At 38.3% G+C, this 24,255-nt stretch overlaps 1 protein-coding gene across 5 annotated transcripts in view; it reads right to left on the bottom strand.

Annotated features, from left to right (window-relative positions):
* BPTF (bromodomain PHD finger transcription factor) overlaps nt 1–24,255 on the bottom strand; it is a 116,682-nt gene that overhangs the window by 90,137 nt on the left and 2,290 nt on the right. For all 5 annotated transcript variants that reach the window (XM_081109058.1, XM_081109056.1, XM_081109057.1 and 2 more), the window contains exon 2: nt 3,620–4,442. In XM_081109058.1, coding sequence (XP_080965184.1) covers nt 3,620–4,442 — 823 coding nt within the window. The remainder of the gene's footprint in view (nt 1–3,619; nt 4,443–24,255) is intronic.

The following is a 24,255-nucleotide window of genomic DNA, read 5'->3' on the forward strand; positions in this document are numbered from 1 at the left end:
ACTTAGTGAGCTTTGAGCATAAGTGATATCACTGCCTGATTCTTTATTTTCTAAAATATCAATCTTAAGGATTTGCCCTGTGATAAAGATGGTAAATTCTTTCCATAATTTTTGCTTTTCTCTCTTTATTCAGAAATATCAACACATTTCAGCAGAACCAAAAAAAATTTTATACAAAAATGTTTTGGGGCCCAGTTGGTGAGGCTCAGTGGTTGAGCGTTGATCTTTATACCCGAGGTCTCCTGTCAGGGTACATGCCTGTGTTGCAGGCTCAATCACCAGCAGGGGAGCATGCAGGAGGTAGCCAATCAACTTTGATGTCTCTCTCTCATCGATGTTTCTATCTCTCTCCCTCTTCCTAAAAAATCAATAAAAACATATAAATATGTTTTGGGGGTAGAAAATATAATTTGCTAGCATAAGATATCAATATTGAAATGAAATAGTATGGAGCCCTGACCAGATAGCACAGTTGGTTAGAACATCATCCCCAATATGCCAAGGTTTCAGGTTCCATTCCTAGTCAGGGCATATATAAGAATCAACCAATAAATGCATAAATAAGTGTAACAACAAGTCAATGTTTCTCTCTCTCTCTCCCTTCCTCTCTCTAAACATCAAACAATAAATTTTAAAAACTTTTAAATGAAACGCTATGAAAATAAGTTTAATTAAATGGAGATTCTGTTCATTTTTTTTTCAAGCAACTCAGAGACTATTGAAAGGGTCCCTAACTGCTGACTGGCTTAGTCCATGCTGGCATCTCCAGAATTTCCATTTGAACAAAGAACACTTACTTGTAATTTTAATCTTCATCTTAGCATCGAACTCACTACTTCATATGGTAGTCTGTTTTAAACTGGAATTGCTCTTTTAGAAAGGTTCTCTTTATAATGAGTTGATGAAAACCTAATGTATCCAATTAGTCCTGGTTTCTGCCTGCTAGAAATTAAGTGAAATAAACCTAATACGTCCTCCACACACATAGTCTTTCAACTCTTTTACAACATCTATAATTTTACCTTTTTTTTTTCTTTTCAGGCCAAATATGCTTCAATATTTAAATCATTCCTCAAATACCATGTTTTCCAGTCTTCATTACCCTAATATTCTTCCCCTAAATGTAGTTTGTCAATATCCCTCTAAAAATGTGGCACACAAGAACTATTTTTTTATTCTGCTCATCAAGGGTGACACTTAACATTGACAATTTTTTCCTTTTTTAAAAAATATATTTTTATTGATTTCAGAGAGGAAGGGAGAGGGAGAGAGAGAAACATCAATGATGAGAGAGAATCACTGATTGGCTGCCTCTTGCACAGCCCCTACTGAGGATTGAACCTGCTACCTGGGCATGTGCCCTCAGAACAAGAAAACTTGTTTTAATACTTATGTACAGTATGTAAATGTGACTAGGTACATAAATATTAAAACAAGTTTTCTTTGAAAGCATTAGCAGTTATTGTTTTGCTGCTTTATGCATTTAAAGAATTTGTCCCTCTACATGTAGCTTCAAGAAGAAAAAATATTGTCAGTGTTAAGTATCATCTTTGATGAGCAGAATATAAACAATAGTTCTTGTGTGCCACATTAAGTGACAACAGCAGCTTTTCTATATAAATATACATTGTTTTGTACGTATATTTGATTATGTGGTTTCTACAGTTCTGCCCCTACAATGTTCTTTGTATAAGCCCAACTGACCTGGCTTCCCTACAGACACCAATCAGCACAAAGAACTCACTGGATGGCAGGAAAGGATGGCTGGGATGAAAACCTTTGCCAAAAAATTATATTTATAAGCAAACATACATATGTCTACATTATAAAGTTTATTTGGTTTTTTTTTTTACTCTGGCAAGATTAGAGGTTAATGACTAACATTAAGTTTTAGTTTCCTTTCTAAACAAACCCACAGAAACTAAGAAATTCACGTCCACTTGAAACCTTAGAATGTGACCTTATTTGGAAATAGGGTCTTGAAAGACATAATTAGCTAAGGATCTCTGGACTTAATGTAAGCCCTAAATCCAATGCCTGGTATCCTTATAAGCAAAGCTGTGTAGGTTAAAAAGTATAATTTAGTTTATTTGGCAAATTAAAAAATACAGAGTTTTTAAATGCTGTGTTCAAGGTAATTTTCATAATGGAGAATGACAGGAAAGGGTCATTTCCCTAATTTTGCAATTACTATTTTACTGAAAGTCCCAATTTCAGAGCAAATGATTGACAGGATGAAAGCAATAATTAAGAAAACTGGCTCTCCCAATCTCTACATTGTTTACCCAACATCTTGGTTCCTCAGGTAGACTAAAAAGAACCTTTCTTTTATTTTATGCTTCACTAACTTATACCAATAAAAAACTTATTTTTAAATGAATATTAAACAATTAAAAGCAATAATGGAAAACTATTTTTACAAACTACTAGCAATATAATTAAAACTTGTTCACTGCCCCAGACTTTGTTTTAGACATGCCCCTCCCCCCCCCCCATTAGACATGATTCATCATCATTTTCAACTTCTGGGCTTCCTGGGAGTAGATACACCAAATCTCCACATACTGTGATCTGAGCAGTATACTAGTACATATACGGCTTTAAAACTTTCACCAGGAGTACGCATACAATCTACCACAAGAGGGCACTTAAACTGAAATTGTTTTAATTGTTTTAATTTAACTTTAAAAAGTTAAATGCCTTTGTCTCAAAATTTTAAAGATCTCAGAAATACCCAGCCCATGTATTAGCAAAAACTGTTATACTATCTCCTCCCCGCCCCTGGCCACCCCCAGTTATAAGCATTGATTTTAATAGCTAAATCAATGTGAGTTGCAGACTTCTCAAGACGATGGCTTGGAAACTATGCTACAGTATAAAATTTGTTATTGAAAATATTTTTATAAACAATTTCTGAAAAATAATTCCAGCCCTGGCAAGGTAACTCAGTTAGAAAAGCATCGTTCTGCTACACCAAGGTTTCAGGTTCAATACCCAGTCAGGGCACATACTAGCAACAACAAACCAATCTTTCTCTTTCTCTCTCTCCCTAAAATCAATTTTTAACTATACAACTGATTATTCAATCACAAAGGTTTAGAATACATCAGCAGCACAGTTCTGCCACATCATGAAGGCTTAATTTTAAATACATACAAAAATCAAGACCAGACAATAGGGCAGGGAAGACATGGGGAGGGGGCAGGAGTGGGGTGAAGGGGGTCAACGGGGGGTAAAGAAAAGGAGACATCTGTAATACTTTCAATAATAAAGATAATTTCCTTTTTTATTTTTTTTATTATTTTTTTAAAATATATTTTATTGATTTTTTACAGAGAAGAAGGGAGAGAGATAGAGAGTTAGAAACATCGATGAGAGAGAAACATCGATCAGCTGCCTCCTGCACATCCCCTACTGGGGATGTGCCCGCAACCCAGGTACATGCCCTTGACTGGAATCGAACCTGGGACCTTTCAGTCCGCAGGCCGACGCTCTATCCACTGAGCCAAACCGGTTTCGGCGATAATTTCCTTTTTTAAATGAAAGGATCAAATATTATTAAAAGAAGTTATTATCATTACTAACCTGAAAAAAGAAAATCAAGGCCAGATTTACTTACATTATGAGTCTTCGGTTTAAGAACCAGTATTTCCTCCGACTTCTGTCATATCCAATAGGTTCATGTCGAATATATGGTTTGTTTTTTTGGATTTCAGCAACACAGTCAGTCACTCCAGGCACCTTATGTGCTACACAGACTTCACACTGCCATTCATCCTCTGGCACCTCCTCAAGAGGTGGTTTCACACATTCCAAATGGTATACTGCTGAACATGTCTCACAGCAAAGCAAATCCCCAAGTTTGTGACAAACCCTACAATGGTCATCATACTGAATCACCCCTTCAGACATCAATTCCTCACGAGCAATATTTGTGGTAAGAAACTGATCAACTAAGAACTGCAGAACTTTGATTTTGTTCTCTACTGGTCCATAAGGATAGTCCTCTGCTTCTTGGTAAGGAAGCACATGATGGTACTCCTTATCGCTCTCACAGTACACCCGCAGCACCTCCGGCCACGTCATTCCATCTATGAAATAGAGCGTGGAATTAACGCTATCTTTCAGATCAGCAGGTCCAAAGGTAGTATTGGAAGTGTCTTCTTCACGCAAAACTGCTTTCAAAAGCACAACGTGCATCTCCGCCATAAGTGTACACTGCTCTTGACTCACTAAAGCTGCGCAGAAGTCCTCAAAGCGAAAAGGAGATAACCTTAATACAGTGCCAAAGTTCCGCAGTACCTCATAAATGGCAATAACGTTCATTATATGCTCATTAGGCACCATTAAATCCTCAGAGGACTTGGGGAACTCAAGGGGTGGGATGTCTTTTTCTTCCAATATTGGAGAACGAGGCCGATGTACTCGTGGTTTTCGCCTACCTGTAAATAAAGAAAAGGTATTAATTACAAATCAATATACCATTTCTACAAACTAAGGGTTTTCCAATTTTTCCTGTTTGGATATATACCTCAAAAATTATATAAGTACACTTTTATTTTTCTAATAACTATCAAGTTAAAATAACACCCAGAAGCAATGATTTAGGTCTAATTTTTAAATCTATAGAAAATCTAAATTCTGAAACTAGATCATTTTTTTATACCATATCCAAGCATAAACTAAAATGGATTAAAGACCTAAATGTAAGAACTGGAACCATAAAACTGAATAAAAATATAGACAATAAACTCTCTGACTTTGGTCTTACTAATATTTTTTCTGCTATAGCTACCTAGGAAAGGGAAATAAAAGGAAAAATAAACAAATGGGACTACATCAAATTAAAAAAGTTTCACATAGCAAAGGAAACCATCAACAAAATGAAAACACAACCTACCAATTGGGAGAACATATTTGTCAATGATACATCTGATAAGGGGTCAATATCTAAAATTCATAAAGAACTCATACAACTTTACACCAAAAACCAATCTAGTTAAAAAATGGGCGGATGGGCCCTTGTCATGTAGAGTGTGTTCCCTGATTGGGGAACAAACCTGCAACTTTGGCATATAAGGGAACACACAAGAACCAATGAATGCATAAACAAGTGGAACAATCAACCCTTGTTTCTTTCTCTCTCCCTTCTTTTCTCACTAAAATCAATTTAAAATGAAAAAAAAATTTTTAATGGACAGAGGACATTAATAGACACTTCTCCAAAGAGTACACACAAATGCCCAATAGACATATAAAAAGGTGCTCGACATCATTATTCATTGGAGAAATGAAAATTAAAACTACCATGAGAGCCTGGCTTGTATAGCTCAGTAGTTGAGTGTTGACCTATGAACCAGGAGATCATGGTTCTATTCCTGATCAGGGCACATGCCCGGGTTGTGGGCTTGATTCCCAGTGTGGGGCATGCAGGAGGCAGCCTATCAATGATTATCTCTTATCATTGATGTTTCTCTCTCTCTCTCCCTCTCCCTTGCTCTCTGAAAATCAATAAAAATATATTTTAGAAAAGGAAAACCACCATGAGATATCATCTCACACCTGTCAATAAAAAAGTGTTGGCGAAGATATGGAAAAAGGGAACCCTTGTTCATTGTTAGTGGGAACGCAAATTGGTGCAGCCACATTGGAAAACAATATGAACATTCCTAAAAAAAATTAAAAATAGAACTATCCTCCTGATCAGGGTGCTCAGTTGCTTGGATCATCATCCCATACACTAAAAGGTTGCAAGTCTGATCTCTGGTCAGGGCACATACAAGAATCAACCAATGAATGCACAAACAAGTGAAACAACAAATAGATGTCTCTCTCTCCCTCTCTCAAAGTCAATACATAAAAATTTAAAAAGAAAAAAAGAGCAAATTAGAAACAAAAAAGAAAAAGGGGCAATGATAAAGTATACATATCTAAGAGGTCATATAAGAATCTTTTTAAAGTAGTTGCTTCTGGGGAGGAGAAATGGACAGAAAAAGACAATTTTTTTTTTTACCTTTTTATGTTTTTTAACATCACATACATGCATTTTTATTATAATATTTAAAAAAATACTGGTCGCCCTGGGTTCAGTTAGTTAGAGCATTGTCCTGTACCAGAAAGGTTGTAGGTTCTATCCCTGGTGCAGGTTCGATCTCTCTCTCTCTCTCTCTCTCTTCCTTCTTTTCTCTCTAAAAATGGGTGAAGATTAATATATATACATATAAAAGGTTAATATCTAAATCAATAAACTAATGCTTACTAACAGTTACTGATAGTCATGTAGGAATACAAAGATAAGGTCATTATACCAAATTCAAAGGTTCAGGTTTATAGAATTGAGCACAGATTATCCTAAATAATAAAAGAATAATGTGCAAATCAACCGAACGGCAGAATGACCGGTCACTATGACACACCAGGCTGAGGGACATCCCCCCCACACCAGTGCACGAATTTTGTGCATCAGGCCTCTTGTATATAAAGAGAAAATTCAAAAATAAACAACGTAAGCCCCTCAACTGTCAATCATTAGTATTAGCAAGTCAAGTCATTTCAACCATTCATGAAAATGTATTTATGCCACTGAGGATTTTGCCATTTTCAATACTGATCAAATTTAGGGTTAGAGTTAGGTTAGCATTAATATCTAGTAGATTAAAAAAAAAATCTAGTTGATAAAGTACATTAATTTTTCTGTATTTTATAAAAAGGATTAACATCAATATCACTAATTATCAGGAAAAGACAAAGTAAAACCACACTGAGATACTGTTTCATACTCATACTAGTAGATAGACAAAAATTTAAAAGTTCAACCAAACAATCTTGGGGGAAATGTAGAACAACAGAAATACCAGTGGGACTGTAAACTAGTACCACCACTTCATAGAGCAATTCAGTAATAGGTTATGGTTGTGTATATATATATAATCCTGAGAGAGCAGTCTGCAAACATTTTACCCATGATCCAAAGTAAATACATTTTACATCTCAATCCAGTACACACATATCCCAAAACAGAAATTGTACATATATGTCATACTATCTTCTATTCTAATACCGTCTCATATTCTCTTTCTGCTTTAAAAATGTGCAGCCCATAATTTGAATAACATTTCTCTAGAGAAGCTTTCATCATATATGCAGAACATTCGATATTGTTTATAAAAGCAGTCACCATGGCCAGTGTGGCTCAGTTGGTTGGAGTGTCCCCCCGTGCACCAAAAGATGACAGGTTCAATTCCTGGTCTGGGCACATAACCAAGTTTCCATTTCCCAGGTCAGGGCATGAGGAAGGCAACCGATCAATGCTTCTCTCTCTCTCTCTCTCTCTCTCTCTCACATTGATATTCTCTATTTCTCTTTCCTTTCCTCTCTCTGAATTCAATATAAAATACAAAATTATAAATAAATAAATTCATTAATTAAAAGCAAACAGTCAATCAAGCTGAAAATAATCAAATGTACAACGGGGCAATGGTTAAATTGTGGAACATTCATTTGACAGAATTCTAAAAAGCAATCTTGACTAATTAAGGCTACATATGTCAGCATGGATCAATCTTAAAAACACCATGAAACACTGCCCTAGCTGGTTTTGCTTAGTGGATAGAGCATCGGCCTGCAGACTGAAGGATCCCAGGTTCGATTCCGGTCAAGGGCAATGCCTGGGTTGCTGGCTCGATCCCCAGTGGGGGGCATGCACAAGGCAGCTAATCAATGATTCTCTCCCATCACTGATGTTTCTATCTCTCTCTCCCTCTCCCTTCCTCTCTGAAATCAGTAAAAATATTTTTTTTAAAAAACCACCATGAAACAAACAAAAAAATTTCTACACAACTATCAACAATTCAAAGCCATGCAAAATAGGTTTATCTGTTGCTTATGGATGAATGGACTAGTAGTTAACACCACCACTAGAATATACAGTGGGGCCTTGACTTACGAGTGTCCCGACTAATGAGTTTTTCGAGATACGAGCCGTCTCTCTCGGCCGATTTTTTGCTTTGAGTTGCGAGCTAAAATTCGGGTTACGAGCCAGCTTCAGACACCCCACCACTAGTTGGCGCAGCGAACATCACAGTGAACGCCACAACATCAGCCCAGCATCACGTGTCTCACTCGTTCACTTTTTGATTTGACATTCGAGTAATTTGAGCTACGAGCTCCATCATGGAACGAATTAAACTCGTAAGTCAAGGCCCCACTGTAATCTCCTTAAAGGCAGGTAGTTTTGTCTATGTTGTTTTTTGCTGTGAATAAATGGCTGGTACATAGTAAGATATATTTATTCAAAGAAATAGTTTTGAAGTGCTAGCCCATGCAATTTGCACAAGAAAATGATGTATTTTATTTGAAGACTAGTGGCCTGGTGCACGGATTCATGCACATTGAAAGGAAGCAGGGCTGCGCTTCCTCCTCTCTGGTCCTGGGGTGCATCACCCGAGAATCGCCACTGCTAAGTCACCGCAGCTCAGCAGTAAACCAGATTTGGGGTAACAGTGCCCTAGCAACAGCATAACCTAAGGCCAAAGGTGGAACTGCGTGGCCCTGCGAGGAATCAGACTCCCTCCTCTCTGGTTCTGGGGTGCGTCACCCAAGAACCACTACTGTCAAATCACTGCAGCGCAGCAGCTCCTGTGTTGATCATCTGCCCCCTGGTGGTCAGTGTGCATCATATGTACAGGCCGGTCAGCCAGTCACTTAGCCATTTTTATATATATATATATATATATTCTAAATGTGTTTTTACTTCTCACTATATAAGCAGACAGACAACTATAGTGAAAACTCCTAGGACAGTGGTCCTCAAGTGTTGTACATCAGAATCATCTTGAGTGGATTGTGATTAAAATAGCTTCTGACTCAATAGGTCTAGGACAGAATCTCAGAATTTGCAATTCTAACAGCTCCTAGGTTATGCTAATTTTGCTGGCTGAGGCCCACACTTTGAGAACCACTGCTCTAGAGATTAGAAAGGTTATCTCTCTAAAATCCAGATGAATAAAAATTCATATACATCAGAAGACATTCACTAATTCCAGTCCAGCTGGTGTGGCTCAGTGGTTGAACATCAACCTATGAACCACGAGGTCATGGTTCAATTCCCAGTCAGGGCACATGCCCAGGTTGCAGGCTTGATCCCCAGTGGGGAGCATGCAGGAGGCAGCCAATCAATGATTCTCTCTCATCACTGACGTTTCTATCTCTCTCTCCCTCTCCCTTCCTCTCTGAAATCACTCTCTCTATATATATAAAAGCCTAAGTGACCGGTCGACCATCGACTGGTCACTATGACACACACTGACCACCACGGGGCAGACACTCAATGCAGGAGCTGCCTCCTGATGGTCAGTGCGCTCCCACAGTGGGAGCGCCGCTCAGCGAGCTTACTGAGCGGCAGTGGCAGCAGGCGCAGTATGGCTAGGATGCGCGGGAGCTGAGCGGTGCCCAGCTCAGGCTCAGGATCCTCCCCAGCCGCCTGCCGCTTAATGCACTACTATATCCCTCAGGGGAGGTCGGGACTGCCGGTTTTGGCCTGATCCCCGTAGGCCACCCCGGTCAAAACTGGCAATCCAACATCCCCCAAGGGGTCCCGGATTGCAAGAGGGCGCAGGCCAAGCTAAGGGATCACACTGGTGCACAAATCCATGCACTGCACCTCGAGAGAGAGAGAGAGAGAGAGAGAGAGAGAGAGAGAGAGAGAGAGAGAGAATATATATGTGTGTGTGTGTGTATATATAAAAGAAGACATTCACTAATTCCAGAAGTTACCTTCAAACCTTACTATTTAACATGTGACTGGCATTACCTAGTATGCATGAGAGAAATTCAGAATCTTTGGTCCTACCCCAGACCTACTAAATTAGGATCCACAGTTTCTCAAAATTTTCATTTGATTCATATGCTCATTAAAGTTTGAGAAGCTGCCTTAAATAATACATCCTAAAACTAGAGGTGCAGCAAAACCACATGGTAAGCTGTTAAAAAGTGTCAAATTTACAGAGTCCTACGTGAAGCTCAGTACAGTATTTTTATCTTTCTTCTTAGATAATTCTCCTATGCAGCCAAGTTTGAAAACTAGTACTTCACAGAAATTGGATATCCTACTACCAAGCAGAAAGTAAGACTTTTGTGGAAACTCAAGCAACAGAACTAAGGTTGCCTCGTGAGGCATGATCAGAACAGAACTGATATGAAAGGAAGGTGTAAAATTTAATCCAAACACAATAACTAAAAGAGGCTGTCAGAAGACTGGATTAAAAACATAACAACAAGGGGAACCACCACTGCCTCTAGGGATGGATGCCAGTTAGCCTGGAGGTCAAATCACCCCCGGTATTGCCGACAACAATCAAGGCTTAACTACAACAAGACTGCGCACAAAGACCACTAGGGGGTGCACCAAGAAAGCATAAAAAATGCAGAGACAAAGAAACAGGACAAAACTGTCAATGGAGGATATTGAGTTCAGAACCACAATTTTAAGGTCTCTTAAGAACTGTCTAGAAGCCGTCGATAAATGTAGTGAGATCCTCAAGAAATCATTAATGAGACCCTCGATGTTATGATAAAGAACCAACTAGAAATTAAGCATACACGGACTGAAATAACGAATACTATATGGACTCCCAACAGCAGACCAGAGGAGCACAAGAATCAAGGCAAAGATTTGAAATGCGAAGAAGCAAAAAACACCCAACCAGCCGAAACCGGTTTGGCTCAGTGGATAGAGCGTCGGCCTGCGGACTGAGAGGTCCCAGGTTCGATTCCGGTCAAGGGCATGTACCTGGGTTGCGGGCATATCCCCAGTAGGAGATGTGCAGGAGGCAGCTGATCGATGATTCTCTCTCATCGATGTTTCTAACTCTCTCTCTCCCTTCCTCTCTGTAAAAAATCAATAAAATATATTTTAAAAAAAACAAAAAACAAAAAACAAACAAACAAAAAACACCCAACCAGAAAAGCAAAATGAAAAAAGAATCCGAAAATACGAAGATAGTGTAAGGAGCCTCTGGGACAGCTTCAAGCGTACCAACATCAGAATTATAGGGGTGCCAGAAGATGAAAGAGAGCAAGATATTGAAAACCTATTTGAAGAAATAATGACAGAAAACTTCCCCCACCTAGTGAAAGAAACAGACTTACAGGTCCAGGAAGCGCAGAGAACCCCAAACAAAAGGAATCCAAAGAGGACCACACCAAGACACATCATAATTAAAGTGCCAAGAGCAAAAGACAAAGAGAGAATCTTAAAAGCAGCAAGAGAAAGAAACTCAGTTACCTACAAGGGAATACCCATACGACTATCAGCTGATTTCTCAACAGAAACTTTGCAGGCCAGAAGGGAATGGCAAGAAATATTCAAAGTGATGAATACCAAGAACCTACAACCAAGATTACTTTATCCAGCAAAGCTATCATTCAGAACTGAAGGTCAGATAAAGTGCTTCACAGATAAGGAAAAGCTAAAGGAGTTCATCACCACCAAACCAGGATTATATGAAATGCTGAAAGGTATCCTTTAGGAAGAGGAGAAGAAGAAAACGGTAAAGATACAAATTATGAACAACAAACATCCATCTATCAACAAGTGAATCTAAGAATCAAGTGAATAAATAATCTGGTGATCATAATAGAATCAGGGACATAGAAAGGGAATGGACTGACTATTCTTGGGGGGGAAAGGGGTATGGGAGATGCGGGAAGAGACTGGACAAAAATAGTGCACCTATGGATGAGGACAGTGGGTGGGGAGTGAGGGCAGAGGGTGGGGCAGGAACTGGGAGGAGGGGAGTTATGGGGGGGGAAAAAGAGGAACAAATGTAATAATCTGAACAATAAAGATTTAATTAAAAAAAAATAACAACAAGGAACCACCTGAAAATATGACATAAATGAAAAGTAAAAAGGTGGGAAAAGTTATACCAAACTAATAGTATTCCCCAAAAAAGCTGAATTAGCTACATTAATATTAATAGATTTTTAAAAGCAAAGAATATTACCAGGGGTAAAGAAGATCATTTCATAATGATACAGGGGCCAAATATCCAAGACAAAACCATAAACAAACAACCATAATGTTTATGCACCTAGTAACAAAGCCACAAAGTACATGAAGCATAACCATACAGAACTTCCAGGAGATTGACAACAACACTCCTCTCTTAGTAATCAATAGAACAAGTAGACAGAAAATCAGCAAGGTTATAGAAGATCTTAACAACACTATCAACAAATTTGATCTAACTGACACTATGGAACACTGCCCAACAGCAGCAGAATACACCTTTCTCCCAAATACACATGGACAATGTTTTGGGCCATAAAACAATCTCAAATGATTTTTTTAAAAATTAGTCATACCTGTTATGTTATCTGACCATAATGGAATTAAATTAAAAACCAGTAACAGAAAAATATCTGGGAAATGCCCCAAATGTTTGAAAATTAAACAGTTTACTTTGAAACAATCCATGGATCAAAGATTAAGTCACAATAGGAATTGGAAAATATTGTGAATTTAATGAAAATACAACAAATCAAAAATTGTGGGATGCAGCTTATAAAGTGCATAGAGGGACACTTATAGCACTAAATGCCTACATTAGAAAAGGAAAGTCTTGCCCAGCCGGCATGGCTCAGTGGTTGAGCGTCGACCTATGAACCTGGAAGTCATGGTTCGATTCCCAGTCAGGGGCACATGCCTGGGTTGTGGGCTCGATTCCCAGTGTAGGAGGCAGCCAATCTGATTCTCTCTCATCACTGATGTTTCTATCTCTCCCTTCCTCCATCCCTCCCTCCCTCCCTCCCTCCCTCCCCTTCCTCTCAGAAATCAATAAAAATATATTTCTTTTTTTTAAAAAAAAAGTCTCAAGTAAATGATTGTAAGGTAAGTTTCTACTTTCAGGAACCAAAATAAGAGCAAATTAAACCTGAAACAAGCAGGAGGGAAACAATCAAGAGTAGAACAAACGTTTACAAGTGGTTATTATACTTTGGTGTTCCTGTGTTCATTGCCACACATCCACCTATTTAAAAGAGTAGAACAAAAGTCAATGAAATACAAAAGTATACACAAAAATCAATACTAGTACACCCAAAGGCTGCTTCTCTTAATAGATCAATTAAATGGATTAACACTGGAAGACAAATTTCAATATCAGGAATGAGACAGATAACATTACTATAGACTTCACAGATATTAAAAGGATAAGAAAATATTATGAACACTTTTATATTGATAAATTGAGCTCACATGAAAGAAACTAATTTCTTGAAAGACATGAATAATCAAAGTCCATTCAAACTGTACAGCCTCAGAAACAGACTCATAGATACAGAGAACAGACTGAGAGCTGTCAGAGAGGAGAGGAGTTGGGGGGCTAGGTGAAAGGATTAAGCAAAAATATTTAAAAACTCACAGACATGGACAATAGTATAGTGATTACCAAAGAGAAAAGAGGGTGGGGGGAGATAGAAGGGGATAAATGGGAATAAATGGTGATGGAAAGAGACTTGACCTAGGGTGGTAAACACACAATGCAATATACTGATGACGTGTTATAGAAATGTACAACTGAAACTTATGTAATTTTATTAACCAATGTCACCACAATAAATGTTTAAGAAAGAATGAAAAAAGTATAGCCTTCTATGTATTAAAGAAATTAACTTCCTCGTTAAAAATCTTCCAACAAAAAGAACTCCAAGCCCAGATGACATCATTGGAATATTCTACTAAACTTTTAAAGAAACAATTACAATTCTATACAATTTCTTGCAGAAAAAAAGAGGCAATACTTTCTGACTCATTTTGAGGCTGGCATTACTCAGATAAGACATTTCAAGAAAACTACAAACAAAACTCCCCAAAAACACAGACATAAAAATCCTCAAAAACACCATGCATGAGAATTCAGCAAGATATAAAAAGTATAACACATCACAACCAAGTAGAGTTTAACTCTGGAATTACTCTGGAGTTTAACTCTGGAATTCAAAAAATTACTCAATAGCCCGGCCAGTGTGGCACAGTGGTTGAGCGTCCACCCAGGAACCATGAGGTAGCCGGTTCTATTCCTGGTCAGGGCACATGCCTGGGTTGTGGCCTCAATCCCCAGTGTGGGGCATGCAGGAGGCAGCCAATCAACGATGTTCCTGTTTTATTGATGTTCCTATCTCTCTCTAACACTTCTGAAAGTCTAGTAAGAACTTTACATTTTAAAAAACATACATTTTTATTGATTTTAGAGAGGAAGGGAGAGGAAGAGAAAGAAACATCAATGATGAGAGAAAATCATTGATTGGCTGCCTCCTGCACACCCCCTCCTGGAGCTCTAGGCTGCAACCCAGGCATGTGCCCTGAAGGGTATGGATCAGTGATCTCCTGGTTCATAGGTCCCCGCTCAACCACTGAGCCACGCAGGTTGGGCCAGAAATGTTATTTTAAAAATGCAAAGCCCAAAAGGAAAATAAATAAATATGCAAAGTTTTTTGCCCTAGCCGGTTTGGCTCAGTGGATAGAGCGTCGGCCTACAGACTGAAGGGTCCGAGGTTGGATTCTGGCCAAGGGCACATGCCTGGGTTGCAGGCTTGATCCCCAGTAGGGGGGCGTGCAGGAGGCAGTCAATTGATGATTCTCTCTCATCACTGATGTTTCTATCTCTCTCTCCCTCTCCCTTCCTCTCTAAAATCAATAAAAAATATATTAAAAAAATAAGTAAATAAATAAGATAAAAATGCAAAGCTTTTACCCTAACCTAATTATCCAAGCCACAGATTAATGAATGTCAAGAGCTCAGAAGGGGATTGGCAAACTATGGCCAGCCACTGCCTATTTTTGTAAATAAAGTTTTATTTGAACACAACCATGCTCATTTGTTTATTCTCTACAGCTGCTTTCTTGCTACAATAGCAGAATTGAGTAGCTGCAGCAAAGACAGTCTGGCCCCAAAGCCTAAGATATTTACTATATGGCACTTTAAGAGAAAGTTTGTCAATCTCCTATCCATTAGATTATCTAGTTCAGCCTACATTTTACAGATAGGTAAACTGAGGCCCACAAAGGAATGACTTCTGTAAGGTCAAACTCAAGCTAAGAAACAATGATGAAATCCATTCTTACCTAGCCAGAAACTTCTCAAAACACACATCTACCCCCGCCCAGTTTGAGAGTGAACCTCAGACTCATACCACAAGTGAGTACATTTACCAATAAACTGATGAGGAAAGAACTTTGGGCCTAATTCACATCCAAGAATACCTGCTAAAGGTCTGAGATAACCTTCGGTAGATTCTAGAAAAAGTTAATTTGAAAGCCACATAAACTCAGATTAGGGAAGATTTTAAAACAAGTAAATGATGGTTTAGCCTAAAATAACTGCCAATTCATTTAACTGCCTATTAAATGTAACCCAATAATCCCACTCCTAGAATCTACCCTATGGAAACACCAGTCTGGGCGACCTAAGATAGATCTATCACATTTACAATAGCACCATTTGTAAAAGCAAAGAGGAACTAAAGTTTCAATAGGGCTACTTTTCAAGGCAAATCTGAAATTCTTAAAAAGAGCCACATCAAGGGATATGATATCACTGTAAAACTTCAGAATATTGGAGACCATGAAAAGCTTAAACGCTTTTAGAAAGGAAAAACAAAACAGGTTAGACATGATGGAAATACTGGTAATCAGAATGGCCCTAGACTTCTCAACAGCAACACTAGATGCTAGAACACAATAAAGCAAATATTCCAAGTAAAACTGATTTTTTTTATTTAGGATCCTATACCCAGTAAAACGATTAATCTAGTATTAGGGTTTAAAAGGGCATTTTCAGACACGTAATAAAAAATAAGGGGTAGGGATATTTCTCATGCATCCATCTTAGGAAGCAATTAGAGCTTGTACTGAAAAAAGGAAGTAAACCAAGAAAGATGTAGGACCTAACAAACAGAACCAACATGGGAAAGCAGCAAAAACCTACAGAGCAACAAGCAACAGTTCAGGTGAAAGCAGAAATGCTGAAGGCTGCAGAAGAGAGATCAATAAGGAAAATATGGAATTGCTACATTGGAGAGTTTGGAAAATAGGAAATGGCAAGATATTTTATCTATCTATTTATTTATTTATTTTAGTCCTCACCCGAGGATATGTTATTATTGCTTTTTAGAGAGAGAGGAAGGGAGAGAGAAAGAAACATCAATCAATTGCCTCATACACACCCCCAATGGGGGGGGGGGGGGGGAGAGATCCACCTACAACCTAGGTATGTGCCCTAACCAAGAATCAAATTGGCAAACCTTTGGTGCACCAAAAGATGCTGCAACCAGGACAGGAAATGATAAGATATTTTGAAGTAAGGAATAGTACCCTAGGCTAAGTACATAGAACACTAAGCAGTTAAAAAAAAAAAAGGTGGCGGGGGGGGGGGGGGGGGGGGAGCAATAATTCCAGGAAAACAATTACAAGGAAAGTAATAACCATAGTGCATTATTTGATTCAAGTGTAAATAACATTTAATAGCCACAACAGTGTAATCAATCCCTCATAACTTATCCTGACCAAGAATCATGCTATATAACTATAATGAGAGCATAGAAGAAAGTAAGGGTAATTTACCAGGGCTAAATGCTCATTTACTATATAAAAGTCAAGAGAGAAATGTCTAAAATTGATAAATCAAATATAAGCATATCATTTTAAAATAGTGATAATTATCAGAAAAATAAAAACCAGCTACAAGAACTGAAAACCACTGCCTCAAAAAAAAAAAAAAAGGCAAAAAAAAAAAGAGAGAGATAAAAAGAAAAAAAAAAAGAAAAGAAAACCATTGCCTCTGGAAAGGTAGGAAGAGGTACATCGAAGAACCACTTCTGTTCACTGTGAGTCTTTAATACTATTTTATCAATGTTTATGTACTACTTTGATAGAGATATAATGATATGGGAAAACCCTGCTTTATAACAAATAAAAGAAATCAGTTTAATATGATCCTAGTTACCTTTATTTCTTTTTTCTCTTTTTTTAAATATGTAGATAAAAACATGACATAAAAATGGAATTTTAAAAATACATAAAAACATGTACTGTGGTTATCTTTGGTTGGTAGGATTACACATGATTTTCATTTTCATCTGTTATCATGTGTATTTTCCCAAAAGAGTAAACCCACACTATTTTTATGATTTTTCATTGTAATTTTAAATAACAACTTGAGAATAGATGAGAACTCAGGGGAATGAGGGAGACAGAGGGCCATGGGCTGGTTTGAAAACCTGGAAAACTGGTGTTTAAGGAACAGGCAGAAAAAGATGACATGGAGGAAAAACAAAAGAGCTAGAAGTATCAGGAGTGCTTTCTCCAACCATTGTAAATAATTGAAGTAAATGTATTATTTATTATAGTTCTGGAATAAATCAGATGTTTGATAAACTAAATTTTTTAAATGGAGAAGTTAAACATTTAATATTTCTTAAGTTGTTTTAATGTACATTTTTACTTAAATATTTTTTTACCTTATCAGTTGACAGCTTTCAATAGAATAAAATAATACCTTCAACAGACTATAAGTAAGGTCTCTATATCATCAAAGAATCTCCATCTTCAACTCAGGAAGAAATCAACAGGTAACAATAGCTAATATTTACTGAACCAGGCATTTCATATGCATTAACCCATTTAACCATCACAACATCTTGAATAAGTACTCTATCTCCATTTTATAAATAAGGAAAGTGAGGCACAAAGATTGGGCAAATTGCCCATCATCACAGAGCCCAGATTCAAACCTATGAAACCTGGATTCAGATTCTTCACTCTTTAAATCTCCATGCTACCTGCTTTGGTCTCTAAAATTTTTTTTTACATTCATAAAATACATGTCTAGAATCCTCAGCTTCTCATCCATCATGATAATCTAAAATTTTGTGTTTGGCTTACATATGTCGGTGCCTCTAATGCCTGGCACAAGTCCTCACACTGACAATGTGAAAATCAACTCCACTCACACTGGTCCTTCTCTGACAGAACCTTCTGGAATTAATTCTTCAAGCTGACCTAAGGCAATCCAGCTCTTTCATTTTAAGAGAACTTTGTTTCTTTGTTGTTTTTAAATCCTCACCTGAGGACATTTTCCCACTGATTTTTAGAGAGTGAAGGGGAAGGAGGAGGAGGGGGGAGAGAGAGAGAAATACGGATATGAGAGAGATATATCGACCGGTTGCCTCCTGCAACGAAGGTACGTGCCTTCGATAGGGAATGGAACCCACGACCACTGGGCAAAACCGGCCAGGGCAAGAACTTTGTTTTAAGACTAGAGTACCAAAGAGCCTTTCCAAAGAACCGACAAGATGGCGGAAGTGGAGCAGAAAAGAAAGCGAACCTCGGACTGCGCCCATCTTGAACAGCTGCTGGACGAGCTATGAGTATCGGGATGCAACTGCACAGCGCCCCACAGCGGGTGGCGGCTGACCCGGGCTTACAAAGGAAGCAGCACTTTGCTGCGGAAGTCAAGCGCCTGCGCAAGGAGGAGGTGCTGCCCAACGAGAAGCCCAAGGTGATGAAGCCACACATTCGGGACATGATCATCCTGACTGAGATGGGTGGTGGCACTGTGGGCATCTACAACGGCAAGACTTTCAACCAGGTGGAAAGCAACCGAGATGACTGATGGGCCACTACCTGGGCAATTCTCCATCACCTACAAGCAAGTGAAGCACTGCCAGCCAGCACCAGGGCCACCCACTCCTCTATTGTCATCCCCCTCACGTAGCCAAGAAGGGCACAGACATATCTTATATTAAAAAAAAGAAAGAAAGAAAAAACTATTGTAACAAACAAAATGAGTCTGCTTAAGATGATTCTATTAAAACTGCATTTGTAATGGTCCAGCTGTTCCATTCCTAGGATATATCCAAAATAAAAACATATTGTACAGGCAAAAATCTATACACGAATTATTTGCAGCAGCATTATTCATAATAGACAAAAAGTCAAAACATGAACTGGTGAATATAGGACTGGTATATGCTATAAAATGTACGGACCTTGAAAACAATATGATAAATGAAAGAAGCCACATATTATATGTCTCCATTTATATAAAATGTCCAGAAGAGACATATCAGCAGAGAATGAAAGTAGTGGTTGCCAAGGGATGGAGAGGGAGAAGGATAGGGTAGGGAGTGACTGCTATGGTATGGAATCCCACCGGGGGGGCGGGGGGGGGGGGGGGCAGGAGGCAGCCCATCAATGATTCTCATCATTAATGTTTCTATCTTTCTCTCCCTCTCCTTTCCTCTGAAATTAATAAAGATATACTAAAATCATTGATCAGCTGCCTCCTGCATGCCCCACACTGGGGACTGAGCCCACATGTGCCCTGACCGGGAATCAAACCTTGATCTCTTGGCTCATGTCGACACTCAACCACTGCACAACACCGGCCGTGCCATTTTCTTCTTTTAATTCTCATGTTTAACTTCTTCAGGTACTTATACCTGAAAACAAATCTCATTACTTTCCCCTTTTTTTAAATTTCAGAGAAGAAGGGCAATGGAGAGAAACATCAATGATGAGAATCACTGATTGGCTGCCTCCTGCACGCCCCTTACTGGGAATCAAGCATACATGTGCCCTTGACTGGAATTGAACCCAGGACCCCCTTCAGTCCTCAGGCTCTATCCACTGCGCCAAACCAGTCAGGGCTCATTAATTTCCCTTATAAAGTTGAATTCCTACGGCTACTTACTGAAAGCAGTACCATTCTTATAGAGGCATATTTGATGCATTCCTCTCTGTCTACACTTGTGATGTTGTTGAGGCATGGAGAACTCTGAAGCACTTCCTCAATTGATCTTCCACCCAGGGCTACAAAACCCATCCAGATCCCCATCAGCTATATCTCATTCTCTTCCAACCTATCTTGCAGAACAGAATCCATGCTAAACTTTCTAACATCCCACGAAAATCATTTCCCACTTGTTTTTAGGTCTTCTGCTTGATCCCCAATACCTGCAAATAAAATAGATTTGAAATAGATCGGTGGGGAGGTGCTCCAGAAACTATCTCCTCCAGTTTCATACTTCTGCACGGTACTGATGGAGATATAACATATCCCCTGAGTGTTCCAGGAGTGAAAAATGACTGAGGACTACTGATCTAACCCAATCCTTAGCCTACAGATAAGGAAGGAAAAATACAAATGCTCCAGTATGGTTGTGTAGGTCCTGCCCAACACAGAGCTTTACAGCTTATTTACTATTCACACATACAAGTTCTTACTAAACCAGGTTACTTAAGACTGCCCACATTTTAAAATCAGTGGCTTAGTTAATGCTGCTCCTTCCCTCCACCTGTCCATCCTCACTGTCCACATACTCATCCAGGAAGCATACATCCCACAACTCCACCAGTAGGGTATGATCTCAACCTCCTTTAAACTTCCACTACCCTTTGTACCTCACTTGTAGCAATCAGAAATTACAAATACACTGAAAAGATATTTGGTTGACAGTGATGGATATAAATACTGCCAAACTAGTAACAAACTCTGCTTTTCAGATATAAGTCTATAGTTCATTCATGGCATCTATACCACTCATTTCCACTGTCATAACCCTTAGAGGACATAAATCCCAGAATAACACCAGAGCTTTTGCTTTCTGTAATATGAAGTTCCTAATTTCATATTCCAGCTAAGAATCTTCAGAAGTCCCATACAAGTTAAATGCAAGAACTAGTCTAGTTCAACTATGACTTAAATTTTTTAAATTAGCAAATGCTAGATTTGAAGGTTCTGTCAGAACTTTTCCAAATGCCTATTCAAAATAGGTTTTCTATACAATCCTTCAAGGTATTGGCAGAGTATGTCATAGAACCTATAGGCTAGCTCTGGCCAGTGTGGCTCAGTTGGCTGAATGTTGTACTGTGCACCCAAAGGTTGACTGTTCAATTCCCAGTTAGGGCACATGTCCAGGTTTCAGGTTCAGTCCTGGTCAGTGCTTATGGGAGGCAACCAATCGATGTTCCTCTCTCACATTGATGTTTCTCTCTCTCTCTCTCTCCCCCCCTTTCTCTCTGAAATCAATAAAAATATACTTTTTAAAAATTAAAAAAATAAGCCTTATTTAGCCAAATACCTCTAAGTTAAGCAAAACTAGATGATTTCAATTTTGTATTACCAAATTTTCATGTGAGTACCTTACATACCCATTTAATTGTTTTCTTCATAAAAGGAAAACATTTAATATTCAGTTAATAAACCCTTTTAAATCTATGATTTTAGAAAATTAAGCTAGTAACGTCAACCAGTGTCTTTGCAACATCCAGTTATACTACCTACAATGTACTTAATAGATGAATAAGTTATTTTTTTAAATATATTTTATTGATTTTTTACAGAGAGGAAGGGAGAGGGATAGAGAGTTAGAAACATCAATGAGAGAGAAACATCGATCAGCCGCCTACAGCACACTCCCCACTGGGGATGTGCCTGCAACCAAGGTACATGCCCTTGACCAGAATCGAACCTGGGACCCTTGAGTCTGCAGGCCGACGCTCTATCCATTGAGCCAAACCGGTTAGGGCATAAGTTATTTCTTATACTAGAAATTTATTACTTAAGTCAACATTCTAGTTTATAAAATTAATCTAAATTACCAATAAAGTATATACCTCTTTTAGCCTTGACAGTACAGCAGGATTCAAATAATATTTCTTTAGGTGCTTCTGAAATATTTTAAACCAACACTAGAATATTTTTACTTCCAAAGCATATACTCATATACATATTTATCTAACAAACATCTTTCCAGCCTTTATCGTCTGTAAGTACAGACAAAAGTAAAAAACACTCTATCTACAAAGAAAAATTAGGAATTACTTTATTATAAAATGCTCCTAGAAGTCTTAATTGTGTTTATTTTTTAAAAACAACTGTAATGTTAGACTTGTGTGCATGTAAATAATTAAGGAACATCATAATTGTAGTTTAAAAATTGTACATGGCCGAAACCGGTTTGGCTCAGTGGATAGAGCATCGGCCTGTGGACTGAAGGGTCCCAGGTTCAATTCCGGTCAAGGGCATGTACCTGGGTTGCGGGCACATCCCCAGTGGGAGATGTGCAGGAGGCGGCTGATCAATGTTTCTCTCTCATCGATGTTTCTGACTCTCTCTCTCTCTCTCTCTCTCTATCCCTTCCTTTCTGTAAAAAAATCAATAAAATATATTTTTAAAAAAATAAAAGTTGTACATGATAAGACATATTTTGTTTTTACTGTATGTTTTTACTGAATTATCTATTCCCCATCCTAAGGCAAGCGTGAATAAAATTAGGTTAAATGTAAAAAAAAAAAACCACACACACACACAAAACTAATAAAACAAGTGCTTACCCCAAACAACTCACTGTCATGCACTGTTACTTTCTAGACAAGGGCCATAGTCTAAAAGTTTAGAACACAATATATATTATTCCTTTTACCATAATCTTGAGAAATAATGTGTTTCAAAAGTAAAACATCCAGCAAGTTAACACCCATCCAATAAAGAAAGGAAAATGCCTGGCAAGCAAAACACACTAACTCTACTACTAAAAACATTCATTGGTCACTTGCGTATTAACATCTAATTAGACCAGTTTTTAGTTTTCCAAATCTAAAATATTTAAGAGTTATGGCACTCAATGAAGAATTATCAAAACTTCATCTATTACAAGTTCTCACCAATCTTTGATGAGCACCTGCTACTGCTATATTCAAGACACTTTGCTAGGAAATGCAAAGGATGTAAGATTAATATAAGGATATATAATCCTTAAATTCATATAAAGATAGGACAAGTATACACAATGTAGACTGTCATATAAGTACATAAATATACAAGTTTTAGTCACATCAGTATTGTAATCACTTTTTTTTCCCCAAGCCCCTGGCTCAGGGCCCGGCATAATAAATGCTCAATAAATGTTATAAGGGGGGAAGAAGGAAACACCCAACCACAGATTATAATTTAACTCGGCATACACACAGCTATCAATCCTAAATATTATTTGCTAGGCCTTCTAAGAGAAGCTAAGGATAGCTGAACTGCCCTGCCAAAACGCCTTGGGATAATATAACTCAGTCTCCAACTGTCTTTCAAATGTGGGCTCTTTGTTAAAGTAAAAACTATAACTATAGAAGTTGTATTAAAATCAAATTGGCATGAAATGAAAACTGGCATAGTCCCCTCTACATGCAATAAATACTTGGCACTTGATTCATTCCCTTCATTCTCCATCCAGCAAGCCTCCCCGCCAACCACCCCCCCCCCCCAATTAAATACAGGCAGATACGTTCTTTCTGTGAGGCAAAAGAAGTTACCTTTTTCATTTGCTGTTAGGACAATCTAAATGGGATTACATCTGGCTTAATATTCACACTCCTCCAATAAGTATTAAAGCATGTATAAAAAATGGAAACATTTAAACTTATTTAACCACTTCTACTACCCTAGTCTCTTTTTAAAAAGCAAGTGATACAACTCACTTTCTTAAGATCCAATTTCCTCATAAACTTTACTTTGTAAAAGCTCTTAAAACTGGACTCTAGTTCATACAGATTAACAAACATAAAGGACAAATCTTGTAGGTTGTTGCTACAAGTGATGCTTTTTTCACAATCTAGTAAGATGAAACTCCATATTTAATACAAAGCAGCAATTGTGTGCTTTAAAAAAAAAAAAATGTATCTAAGCACCAACCTAGAGAAACTTTCTGTGAGAAATCTGGAGTCACCATGAAGAAATGCATTACAGATCCAGCAGGACTTTCGTCCTTCGAAATGGGATAAAAAGAAAAAGCCATTTTCTAATAAACCCCCCTATACTTTTGCTGTGTGACTTAGAAGTTGGTCCAAAGGTTCATCTTCAGCAATGACGCCTGCTACCCGTTCTCCGGCAACAGGTGACACGAAACGGCATTTCTCGGGCAAAGCACCAGGCTCAAACCGGCAAGACGCCTGTACCTGCGATGTCTTACTACTTTTATTTTGGATCTTACCAAAATGGCTTTGGATCGGATGAGTTACCACGTTTGTTTTTGGTTCTGTGCGGTTTTTCTGCTTTTGCTTTTTCATCAGCCTTTCACGAGCAACTGGGGCACGAGCCCATTCGCACCCAAGAATAAAAACAAACCCAGGACCCGAGAAGGCTTCCCTGCAACCCCGGACTGATCCGTTTCCTCGACACGATTTTAACACCGGACCGAGGC

Source organism: Myotis nattereri (assembly GCF_964212035.1).
Source record: "Myotis nattereri genome assembly, chromosome: 16".
Lineage (NCBI taxonomy): Eukaryota > Metazoa > Chordata > Mammalia > Chiroptera > Vespertilionidae > Myotis > Myotis nattereri.